Here is a 12,795-nt window from a genome sequence, read left to right as displayed (position 1 = left end):
AAGTTCCTCGTCTTGTTTTTCCCAATTCATCCGCCGACTTCTCTTTTGTTCTCGTCGTTTGTTGATCTCTGTGCTTCGATGAAATGGAAGTCTTTGGGGGGGAGGGGGATGAATACATGATGAGGGGAACAAAAACCAAAAAGAAAAACGTCTCTGAAATGTACAGTAAGCTCTTTTCCTCTGATGTGTGTCTCTCTTCTCTTTGTCTCCTCCTCAGCCCCTCTGTTTAGCATATATATTTCTATATATATTTATATAGCATATAGTTGTTAATGGATTCATTTTTGGTTGCCTTGTGGAAGATGAGAAAGAAAGTGCTAACATACAGCGAGATTTGTTCTTTGGGCTCAGCCAATTAATATTTGACATGTGGAAACCCATTTCCTTGAATACCTTGTATATGTGAGGACATGAACAGTGACAGCCAATTTCATAGTAATGTGCTATATCAAAATACATTTCTCCTCTTTGATCCAGGCTCTGTGTTAAGAGACGTGACGGTCCAGGGTGGAGGAGTTTGGACCCTGGACCGTGCAGCAGCTCGGCCGCCGTCGAGAGCTCGTTAAAGATACATGATGACTGAACTGGAGCGCAGTACGTTTCTTCGCGTTGCCCTCCACCGCGCTGTCTGTTGCGTTCAGAAGCCGGGGCTGTCGTAGCTGCTGCGGCTGTAGTAGCTGTGGTGGCTGCGGGAGCGGCTCCTGCTGCGGCTCCAGCTCCGGCTCTGGCTGCGGCTTCGACTCCAGCTCCGGCTCCGGCTCCGGCTCCGGCTCCGGCTGTGACTCCGGCTGTGGCTCCGGCTGCGGCTGTAGCTGCTGTAGCTGCGGCTACGGCTGCGGCTGGACCTCGACGGGCTGCTGTCGTAGCTGGACGACGAAGGGCTGGGCCGGTAGTAGGGGATGGGACGCTTCCGGGCGCTGGGGAGAGACCAGGTGGAGTCAGTGACGTGTCAGACGTTATGAGCAGACTGTTAAGGATTTGGTTAAGAGCAAATCAGTGTTAGGCCACAGAAGTGGTAGACTTATGATCAGTACAGGATCTGGAAGAGAGCAGCGATGTGGGTTAAAAACAAGCTGTGCAATCACACACACACACACTCATTGTACTCAGGCACACACACAGCAGAAAAATGCATGTTGTTAGTTGGAGCTTAAGCAGGGATTGCCTGGTTAATAGCCACCCTGCAAGTGCTTCCTGTAAGGTAATTAGCCGTTAGCTCCCAAAAGAACCCCATTTTCTCAGTGGAGGCCAACACCCAGAGAAATCAAGAGTCAACAGTGCGGCGAGAGATAAACGCTATCAAGGTATTCTGGCTGCTACAAGGTGTCTTTCACCTTGTCATTCCTGCAGCGCTGTAGATAACTCCACCCTTTGTCTACAATATCCGCCCTGGGAGCCCACAGCCTGCGCAATAAGGGGGGGTATCCGCTTAAATAAACCTTGATAGCATTTTAATCTGTGCATCCCTGTGTTACAACATTAGTGCATCACCGCGGCGGGGTGTAGCTTTAGAGTCGGTGTGAGTTTCAAAAGAGAAGATGAAGGTGCAGAGAGCCGACAGAGGACAGGAAACGACAGGAGGAGGCCAGGTTTACTCAGGGGAGCTCTGATGGTTTTGCTGTTCAGCCGAGCTTCAGGAGTCAGACTAGCAGCAGGTCCTGCTGCACGGCAACTGTTACCAGGGTAACTAGCCTGCAGCAGCTGACTTCAGCAGCATCCCGTCGTCTTGGCGTCAGGACCTTTAGGACTGGAGCGAAAGATAACAAGGCACACACATTTCACCCGTGTCTGTTTACACTTGCATGAGCAGGAACAGAGGTGGCACAGGGAGCCACAGGACGACGTTTCACAGGAACGTGCGACTCGTTTCGTTCGCTCGTTCTGTTAGAGCAACATTTCAAGTGCAACAAGTCTCAAATGTGTTTCTGTGGGAAAAAAAAAAGATAAAAAGGATCAAATGATAAATAAAGAACTGAGTCTAAAAAGTGAGGCAGAAACAAGATACAGATCCGTCCTCCTCAGTAGGAGGAATCATTATAAAGCGATTAATTGATGCACTTTTAATGGAACGATAAATTATCCTGTACTGTTGAAACAACAAATCAATACAAACAGACTAAATAAATCAATTAAATCCAGCATTTTAATCATGCTTAATTGCCGTATTCATTTCCGTGTCCTTGTGCAAAGTGTATCACGTTGCTTTGGTCTGATGTTTTTATGCAGCTCTGAAGGACTTTGTTCATTTTGACACTAATCATCCTTATAACATTACTTGCTATCTAAATAAATTCAGATAAGTTTCAAGGACAAAATTCTTTCTTTTGGGAAATTCTCTGATTCACTCGCAGGGATTTACACGAGAGGATTTAATATCACTCCCGCATCTGCCAGTCAGGACGCAGTGAGCTGAGCCTCCACATAACAACTGGACACATGAGGCAAACAGAGCCGCTAGTTAACAAACTATATGATGATGTTACAGCAATGCGTCGGCTCTGAATGAACATCCTGGTTCCGTGTCTGCAGAAGTTCCTCAGTGAGCTCTAGTCTGTTGCTTCCAGCTGTTTGTAGTAGTTTTTCATCTGACTTGATTAAATACCTGCAGCAGCATCCATGTGTGAGAGCGTTACGAGCATTTACAACAACAACAGCTACTTTATGGAGACAACATCTAACGGGAGGGACTCTGAGCTTCTGTTGACGTCAGACAGGTGAGCCGTCACAGAGTCACGGTTTATCAGCTGCTGTTAACTCCTGCGCTGTCACACCTGTCTGTGACGGGATAAATATAGTGTGTGTGGTTTGTTTGTGCCGTCTGCGCTAAGCTGACTGTCTCCTGGTTGTAGCTTCACACTGAACAAACACAGGAGAGAGCGCTATTGATCATCTTATGCAAGTCTCTGCAGGAATATAAATGGCAGCCTGGCTTTAAACAGGAGAACTATGTGTTCAGCCTGCAGTGAGCTGTTGGTCACTGTATTTATTTCATTTCTTTCCATGAGCTGAATGCTACACTGGTCCAGCTGTCACATGCTGCCAACCCCACAATCACCAGAAGGTGGAATCTTTCTTTACTGTACTGAACATGAACAAAGCTCCTGATGGTGCAGCTCCACTTATCACCGCGAGCAGGAAGCTGCAGGAGCTGCACCAAGTCATTTGCATTTTTTTTCCCCCTTTGCGCTGGGTTTCAGGCAACATGGAGGTTAATTTATCTTATTCCTGGAGGTGGTCGGCCAGCCTGACAGAAAGGCTGCGGGCGCTATTCAGGGATGAAAAAAAAGTTCTTCCTCTGCATGTTTGTGTTTAACCCCTTGTGCCCTGGACGTCCCTGCAATGGGACCATATCTGCTGCCATTTTTCAAAGGCTGCCATCAGGACACATTCAGTACAGAAGCTAGCTGGTACTTCTGTGGTGAAAATGGACGTTGTGCTTTTTTCTGTTTAACAGAATTTGTTAGAGTTACAGTTGAGACTTTTTAAGCAGTTCCAGTAACACCAGTGTCTCTGTTTTAAGGCTGTTCTTTACTCTAATTTACAGTTTTGGTTTGGTAAACAGTAAAAATGTTTTATTTGCTGGAGTTTCTCAGACCTCACTCTGGCCTGCTGATGGGTTGAGGAGACTTTTTGTCTTATAAAGTCCACAGTGGTTTATTTTGGCTTCACAGTTTTGCAGCTGACTAAATGTAGGAGTGTTTATTCAGGTGGAAGTTTCAAAAATAGCCTTAAAGGGTTAATATATTTCTTACAGTATACATGAATACTCTCTGAGGCTATAACGCAGTAAACATTAAAATATAAAACAAACTACTGGGTCTCTAAAGGAAACACGATTAGTTAGACAACTACACATAACATTTCCGATATTTACTTCAATAACAGATAAAGCAGATAATAACATATTATGTCTGACTTCACTGTGTCTACCCAGCCTTCATCCGTTTGTGTTTGCTCTTTTTCATTTTCATGTTACACAAAGAAGAATTGAATGGATCAGAATGAACTTCCTAAAACTTCCACTTGCGACTTCGAGCAGGAACAAACTCCCTCACGTTACTCCTTCTGCTTGTCAACGGTATAATTTGAAGCTATAAAAGAGTGACTCCTGCCCCAGCATGAGTGCCGTACTGCAGAATTATGGGACATGCTTTATATTATAGTGTCACATTTAAATCAAATTAAAGTCTGTCGGAAATAACAAGATAAAACTTATACTATTCTCATGTTGAGCGTTGACGGTACAGATCAACAGGAATGTTTGAACGAGCAGTAAGTGTGGTATTATGGGATGTTACCTGGTGATCCTGCGAGCCTCCATGAAGCTGGGCGAATCTCTTCTTCTCTTGCGGATGGGCGAGTAGCTGCGTGAGCGGCGCCGGGCTCGGCTGTCGGTGTCGGAGCGGTTTGGGCTGTCCCTCTCTCTGCAGCGCAAACACAGAATCATCAGAACAGCAACGACATCGAAGTACTGCTGGTACGTTACCGTCTTTAGTCCAGAATGTGGCTTTGCAGTTTCAGAGAGTTATTTCTTCATTTTACTTTTAGATTTTGCCATCAAAGCCCTCAAAGCCCTGCCCCCTCTCTATGAAATAAAGCCCCTGCTTGGTGCAAATGTGTTCTGCTCCTATAGCAAAGATGTTCATTTTGTCCTCAAAGTACAAGCAGACTTAAGAATTTCTTTGTGATAGGACAATGGTATGCAAGTAGGAAAAACAGCTGATAAAGACACGTCACACACGTCAGGTGACACTTCTGAAGAAGGCGACACCGAAACATGTCAAGGTACAGCTAACAACTTCATACCATTGTCCTATCACAAAGAAATTCTTAAGTCTACGTGTTCTGCTCCTGCTCACAGATACACTGGACAAACATCCTCACACTGCTCCTGTGCACTCACAAAACTTCCACTCCCAGATTTGTGCTCTCACTCTCGGATCTTTAAACCAACCCTGTCTCCAGCTAACAGTACCTTCCTACAGAACCCCTGCACAAGACACTGGTGCAGCAACAGAATATCTGTGAGCAGTTTCATGGGGAAGCAGAGCAGATTTGCACCGTGCAGTGAGAGAGCACCGGGGTTTGAGAGAGAGGATTACAAAACCTGAGTGTAAAATGAAGAAATAAAGCTCTCAAGTGCTTAAATGACAGATGAGTGAGACGGAGACTGAGGATCACCTGGAGTTATTCTGTCTGTTGTGTGGGGACTTGGCCTTGCTGGGGCCTCTGTCTCTGGAGGCCGAGCGTGAGGACGACCGGCCGCTGCTGAAGGAGCTGCTGCGCTGCCGGAGGTTCGCTTTGCTCCGAGACTCCTCTGCCTTCCTGCCCGATGTGTGAGAGTGTCGTCCCGGAGACGCCGACTGGCTCCGCTGGTGCGCCTGACCCCGACCGGAGCGGTGGTGACGCTTGGAAGAGTGGCCGCCTTTTGTCCTGGGAGCAGCACATGTCAAGTAACTGTCTGTAAAGAGCCTGAAAACTGTGTGTAGAGAGAAATGACGGCTTACTTTCTCTGGTGACGAGAGTTCCTCCCCCTGTGAGCGTGGTTGTGCTGGGAGTGGGCCGAGTCGCTGCTGTGAGCGGGGGAGTGGGAGCTCTTATTCTGGCCTCTCTGGCCCCCTCTCCTCCCCGACGTCTGGGTTGCCGAGCTCCCTACAGCTGTGTTCCTGCCGTCCACACTCCCAGCCTCTCCCGTCGCGCACATCTGTCCCGTTTGGCTCCTGCTGGAGGCGCTGTGGAGCTTGTGCTCTCTCAGCAGAGTGGACTGGATGCTGGCAGAGCTCGCGGTCAGCAGACGGAGCTTCTGTAGAGAAACCATGACCAACAAAGGAAAACAAAAAGAAAAAAAAAGAAAAAAAAAAGGACAAAAATAGCATCAGAGTGTTTTCAGGTTGGTGATTGAGAGCTACGGTGTACTTGCCAAAAGAAGGTAAACATCTAAAAGAAAAAGATCTAGGTTTTCTCCATATGGCTTATAGATAGTCCTCTATGGTGCAGCGCATGCAATACTTGGCATGCAAAACCATAATGAGTTGAAGAAATCATAATCGCAAAAACAAACAAAAAAACTAGGAAGAGGAGGAAGAGAGGGAAAAAACGAAACAAAACTGTGAACCAAATAAGTTTAAGAGCAAAGGCAGAAAGTACAGAGCTACAGATTTTGTAGAGTAGAAAAAGAGGACTTCTTCAGTTTATTTAGTAATGAGTTTAAAAAAATTAAACGAAACAGAAAGAGAAGACAACTTGACGGAACATCACAGAAATGGAAGGAACAAAATAAAGATCACAATTATTGAATCAATCGAATCAGAAAACAAATCGTCTGCTACTCAATTTTCTCTTTCTGGATTTTTTTTTTTCCTGAAGACAATTGCTGAGATGTGAACAGCGACCCATTTTCTTTGTTTTTTTTAATGGTTACTCTTGTTTAACTCCCTTCTGGTTAACATCCACTTACCAATAAAGTGGTATTCCCTCCTTTAGTAGGTAAGGTATGAAGAAAAGGGAAAAGTGGGGCAACATAAGTGCATCATTAGATTCACAAAATGCAAGAGAAAAAGACACAAAACCCTTCCCTGCCAGTGACTCATGAGACAATGCATGGAAATCAATAGAAAAGAACTCAAAAGCAAAGAGGAAAACCACAATGTGCAGGGAGTCCCTCACACAGAGAGTCAATCCTCTGGGCCCAGTCGCCTTCCTAGACATCACAGAGCAACTGGCTGGTGAGAGTTAAAGGTATTTTCTTTACCTTTTTTTTTTCTTTTTTTTGTCTCTCCTTGTTGTATCTACCGGGGGGCAGGTGTTGTTTTACTACCTGACATGTTTACACGTTAGCTAGCTCGGCGTTTGTGCTCGTGGGCTCCTTGATACATCATCGTTCTCTCGATAACAAAGGTTTCCATTAACGTCGTTCCGGGGAGTCGTTGCTGCTTAACAACAGTTACATTATTCTTCAGATTGTCGCCACATTTCATGACAATCAGAGGTTAGTTTTCCTTTTTTTTTAGGGGGAATGCCTGATAACAGAACCCTTAAAAAGCCTTTAGTCAGTGAGATTGCAGATTCTAAATGATTAAACAGTGACAGTATGACTGGCTCCTTTGGGAATTTTAAGCTACATTTAGAGTCATGGATAAACTGGATCACCTTGAAACCAGCCGTTTTCAAAATGACCAGGGTTTAAAGGATAAGGCAGGCGACTGTGGTGTATTTCTCCTTCCTGTCCCATGAAAAGATCAAAACCAGCAATTATCAGGCTTCTTCTTCTATCGTAGGCCAAGAAAGACTAGATGTGAGTCACACTGTCGCACATGGTGATGCGTCTCTTCAGTACCAACAACACAGCGGTTTATTCTGGACTTGCGTAGATGGTCCTGGTGGTGAAAATCCTGAAAATAGTGCCTAAAAATACACTGTTTATCCTTGTTTGAGTTACAGGTGCAAATAAAACACTACAGTGATGTTTTGTATGAGTCCTACTTTGACCTCTGAGCTTGAATGACACCAGCGTTGGTTCACCATTTAGTCCAGACTGAAATATCTCGAACATGGATCGTCATGCATTTTGTACAGGGACCACCACTGGGATCATAGTTTAGTTTCTAACTGAATTGTCTGGACAGAACGGCTGCTGTCCCTTTTGGCTTTTCTGACAAGATTTTAGTTTGTTCAGTACTTTGGTTTGTGACTAACCAGCTGCAGAACTGTTAACTGTCCCATTAGCCTCAGCTTGGTCTCACACAGCCGGACCTGTTTCCACTGAGTCAGCACTGAAGGATCGTCTGATCGCACCTCATTGTCATTCTGGTATAACGTTCTGGTTTGTTTGTATTTCCTTCAACCAATCACAATTGTCTTGGGCGATGCTACGCCCAGGTTGCTACGACCTTTGCGACAATGGTCAAAATAGCGCTAGGGGAATTGTTTTGGTGAAACACTTGCATGCAGGGAAGTAAGAACTGTTATTAAAATGGCTGATTCACCAAAAGACCAGAGTTGCATGATCCAAAGTGAAGGGGAAGCGGATTTTGACAACAAGAAGTTAGTGGAAACAGCCTTCTATCACTTGAAGTCAACGTCGAGTGATTCACAGCAGCCTTTGCTGTACTTCATAGCATATATAAAGCTTTTTAGCATAACAACTCGCCGAACTTAGTGGGTGAACGTGGTTAGCTTGGTGAGGTTACCCGCTGACTAACTGTATGGACAGATGGATGAACACTTTGTGATAGGTTTCCTGCTCTGAAGCTCAGTGTTTTGGCTCCCTGATTCCTCCTGAATCCAAAAATGAAGTGCAGCAGGTGAAGAAACTGATGGACTGTCCTGTGATGGTACTCACCCGTCGCTCAAAGTGGTTATTCATCACTTCATACAATTTAAATGTGTGAGTTATATGAATATTACCTCTCGTTCAGAACAGAGCCCTAAACTGTTCTTTGATAAACATGTTTATTTCTGCTGTAACGTTGGCCGTTCTAACATGGGGGTCTGTGGGGATCGACTCACTCGTGGAGCCAGACTCAGGTGGACATTAGAGAAACTACAGACTTCCTGTTTGAGTTCCAGAAGTTTTTGCTTTACGTCAGCATTAAGCTCAAAGCTGTGTCTCTGCGTCTGGAGCTGTTTTTGTGGTCTTTGTTTTTCTTTGTCCTAATTGTAAATCACATATTTGCGAGCCTATTTTTAAAACATCCCAGTAGCTGTAGGAAGCGGTTCAGTGCAACAGAATGCAGTCTGTCAATACTTCAATACCCATAGGTAGAGAAGTATTGACACACAGAACACATTGTTGGCTTTGGTCTTTTCAAGGGATTTCTTTATAGGAAGGAAAAAAAAAACGGTGCAATGCCAGCCTTATCCTTCAAACTGTGAACGGTAGAGGGAACCTCTATTTTCAGCATTCAACAGAAATAGAACTTGTATTAGTGATTCAGTGGGAGTTTGGGGACTTTTGATGCACAGTAAGTCACTGCTCGTCCTAAAAAGGAGGGTGAATCTCCAAAAAGGCGTTTCATGTGAAAGCAAATACAGCCGGCTCTTCCGCATGCATTATCGTGTGCTGTCTGGACTGCGTCATAATTCTAAAGATACAACAAAAAGCACCGACTGATTCTTGCACAAAGAAGAGCCGTTCGTTCTCCACTGGAGAGAGAGACGACAACTAAGCGGGTATAATAAGAAAACACACAACCACTGGTGCTCATGACAGTTGTTAGAAACAGTCGATATGGTGAAAAAAATCATAAGACGGATGTGCTAATTCACCAACAAACAGAGAGATGCTGGACAAACAGGAATGCATTCTACCAAAAACAGAAGAAGAAAAGAAGAATGAAAATGGACCTGGAAGATAGAGCGGGATATTGGACTTCAGAATGAAGTTAAGGAGGAAAGAGAAAAACCAGAGCTCTACGTAATCCAATCTTTTAAGAGTCAAATCATAATTGATGGAGTCAAATTAATTTGGTTAAAGACCATTGGTAAACAACAGAAAGAGAGAGAGAGAGAGAGAGAGAGAGAGAAAGAGAGAGAAACATTGACGTCACTCAGGCTAGGGTGCTTGTCACATTCTCATCTGCATAAAGATCACGTGCGTAGGCAAAGCATTACCTACCTTCCATTTCAATCAGTGACACGTATGCAATATCAACGAAACAAAGGAAAGAAAGAAAAAAAGAAAAAAAGGAGAAAGGAATGTTCTCCGCAGCGAAATGGGAAAAAGACAATGACCTCTTTTAGTATCAAAGCTACATATTTAGTCCAGAGACTGAGGAAGAAATCAACGAAAACCAAAAGAAAATAGAGGGGGGAAGAAAAATAATAATAAAAAAAGTCCAGATGGAATTCAAACTAAAATTAGAAACAAAAAGGATGAATCTATCAGCTACATAACTCGCTTTGTCTTTTTCGCTTGTACAAATGCAGCCATATTTGTATCAAAACAGGGGGAGGGGAGGATAGAGGGAAGCGGACAGAGTTAATTGTCATATTAGTGACATCTATGTAGAGAAGAGGAGCTAAAGGGAGGGAGGATGAGGAGGAGGAGGAGGAGGAGGAGGAGGAGGAAGGCATGCAGAGCTGGCCGATGTGAAAGATATGTGGGAAGAAAAAATGGCAGGACAAAGAGAGTGAATCACACAGGACACAGATGGACAGGTAGGAGAATAGGAGGAGGGGGGTGGAGGGCAGAAGAGTGTCGGAGGGGGCAGTCACCGCTAAGATGGACAAACTAAAGAGTCAGCACATTTGAAAGGGACCCCAGTCGCATTTTGGTCTGGGTCTTCTCCAGCAGCAGCAGCAGCAGCAGCAGCAGCAGCAGCATCAGCAGCACTTCTCTACTCTGTACTTTTTTCTTTTTTTTGTCTTTTTGGACGTCAGCCCAGCTTTCTTCCAGGCATTCTTTTGTATTTGTTTATCAACTACAAACACAGGTAGAGCAAGAGGGAGTCTGAGGGAGCTTTGTCAAATCTGCTGTTCAAAACTGTTTAAGAGTGAAGAGGCTTTCAAAATGGCTTGGGTCCCTTTTAAAAAAAAAATAAATAAAAAAATAAAACAATCATTAATAAATGTGTGAGTTGTCCCAGTTATTCTCAAAAGTCCATGTACTCGTGTTTGAAGACATCCATTAATAATGAGCAAGAAGACGACTGGCCCTGTTTGAGACTCTTTCATCCGCTGTGTGAGTGACAGTGACGGCTGCTCTCCACAGGAAAGCACAGGGGAGCTGCAGAGTGCCCGGGTGGCTCAGAGAGGCCTTAATCTGTGAGTGTTTTCTCTCAGAAATAGAAACATGGGGTTGTAAAACACACGGGATAAGTCATCTTGAAAACTCAAGCTGAGTGGACTGAACACTGCCACCTGTGGGTGGACAGCAGGAAACACCCAGCAGACTCTCCACACACTGAAAAAAGCTGAAGTGGTCTAAACCTGCATTCTTTCTAGCAGCCAACAGAGGGCGACTCCTCTATATGCAGTAAAAAGTCACACTGGACACATGTCTATAAGAATAAGAGACTATTTCTCACTTCATTTGTTGCTGTAGTAAAGTTTTTCTTAATGAGTTTATGGTCTCAATCGCTACTTTTAAGTCTCCTTCAATACAGCATATTATTTATTTAGTAAATTATGATCCCGTTTAGAGTTAAGTACATGATAAAGTAGGGGATACTTTGGGGCGGGGCTACCGTGTGATTAACAAGTTACTACTGTAAGGGCATGTGTAGTGCTTTTAAATTGTCCTTTCTCTTGTCATGTCTAGTTTTAAAATCAAACTAACTTAACTCTTAGAGCAACCTATGTTTACATTTCCAACTTTCAAAATGCTTCGTTAAGCATGTTTGTGTGTTTCATTGCAATAAATAGTATATTTTTTCAAATTGGATTTTATATTTTCTGTGTGTTTTTGAGCCCAAACTGTTAATATATTAGGTTCAAGTGAAAAAACAATAGTCAGATCATACAGCGGATGTTGTGCTAAAAAAAAAAGATACCAAACATGGGCCTGTAAACATGTTTCTATGTGGTATAAAAAGACAAAACTACAAGGATGCAAAAAAGGCCAAAACAGGCCAAGACCTCGAAGGGTTAAGGCTTCAAAATTCATCAAAAATATGGATATGCTCAGTAGTTTTTGCCATTAAGGGGATCTCAATCCAAATGGTAACAAAAGAAGTAGTTTAGAGAAGCGTGGGATCATAGCAGCTGTTGTGTTCATGATAATTGTGAACGAAACTCTATCTGAGGTTACATCATGTGTATTCACAACTAAAACCAAAATGAAAAGTATCATTACGGATTTTTCTGGGTTTCAACATTGTTGGAGACATCTGTGATCAACTCATCTACTGGTTTTAGACATGTTGTAAAGCTAGAATTATATAAATTTAATTGAGCTGAACGAACAAATAAAGGCGTCTGGTTGACCTCCATACTCTGTTTGGTGGTTTTGCTCTTTTTCAGTCAGGAGCAGGCGAAACCACAAAAAAAAAGCCCAATAACGGCTTCAGCTGTCCTTCACTTAGGAGATCATAACGGTAGGTGAAGCCACAATTGTAGCAGGTGTTTTGTTTTTGTTTTTTTTTAATCGTGGACCAGCAAGGGTCCCGTTGCACGCTCCAGAACAAGCTGCACGAAGGTAAAATTTATCCCTTAAGTATTTTCTAACGCCATGTTTCAGTTTTCTACAAATAAAAGAGGCTTTAAGAAGTGAAGAACTGACTTGTTAGTTTGCCAGGCAGCACACAGCTGTTGCCCTGAGCTCTTCTGTGGGACATCTGTGGGACTGCCTCCCACACAGCGAACGAGACAATGCCAAGCAGAGCTGGAGGACGACTACAGGAACACAAACTGAGATGATAAGAGAGAGAACCAGAGCTACTATGTGGAAACATTTGCTAAAATCACACAACTGCTACAATAAAATCAAACTTCAGTCACACGTAACCATCCTCCTGTGCATACTTTCACTTTGGCAAATTTCACAATGTTGTTTTTAGCTTTTGGTGGCAAATAACAAGAGCATCGCTTTATGCTACAGAGATGCTGCTTTAAAAAAAAACAAAGAAAGAGCCAATTACATGCTCCTCTATTGTTACAACTACATCCCGACTACAAAAGTACGTGGCGTCGCTCGCCACTCTCCACTGGCCTGAACACACAGAGTAGAAACAAAAACAAAAAAAAGTCAGGGACAGAAGAGATACTGCCACCTAGGGGCGACATGCACATCGACATGGTAACGTAAAGCAGTGGAGAGGAGCATGTGTTTAACCCCTGGTGGTTTGGCAGGAGCTG

At 43.8% G+C, this 12,795-nt stretch overlaps 1 protein-coding gene across 1 annotated transcript in view; it reads right to left on the bottom strand.

Annotated features, from left to right (window-relative positions):
* Positions 1 to 637: 637 nt before the first annotated feature.
* The window catches only part of srrm3 (serine/arginine repetitive matrix 3), a 100,975-nt gene continuing 88,817 nt past the window's right edge, over positions 638 to 12,795 (bottom strand). Inside the window, exons 11-14 of the mRNA XM_008286353.1 lie at positions 5,508 to 5,803; positions 5,182 to 5,433; positions 4,299 to 4,424; positions 638 to 917 (exon numbers count right to left, since the gene is read on the bottom strand). Coding sequence (XP_008284575.1) covers positions 638 to 917; positions 4,299 to 4,424; positions 5,182 to 5,433; positions 5,508 to 5,803 — 954 coding nt within the window. The remainder of the gene's footprint in view (positions 918 to 4,298; positions 4,425 to 5,181; positions 5,434 to 5,507; positions 5,804 to 12,795) is intronic.

The sequence above is a fragment of the Stegastes partitus genome, unplaced genomic scaffold (assembly GCF_000690725.1).
Source record: "Stegastes partitus isolate 25-593 unplaced genomic scaffold, Stegastes_partitus-1.0.2 Scaffold451, whole genome shotgun sequence".
Classification (NCBI taxonomy): domain Eukaryota; kingdom Metazoa; phylum Chordata; class Actinopteri; family Pomacentridae; genus Stegastes; species Stegastes partitus.
This window is presented reverse-complemented; position numbering and strand designations above follow the sequence as displayed.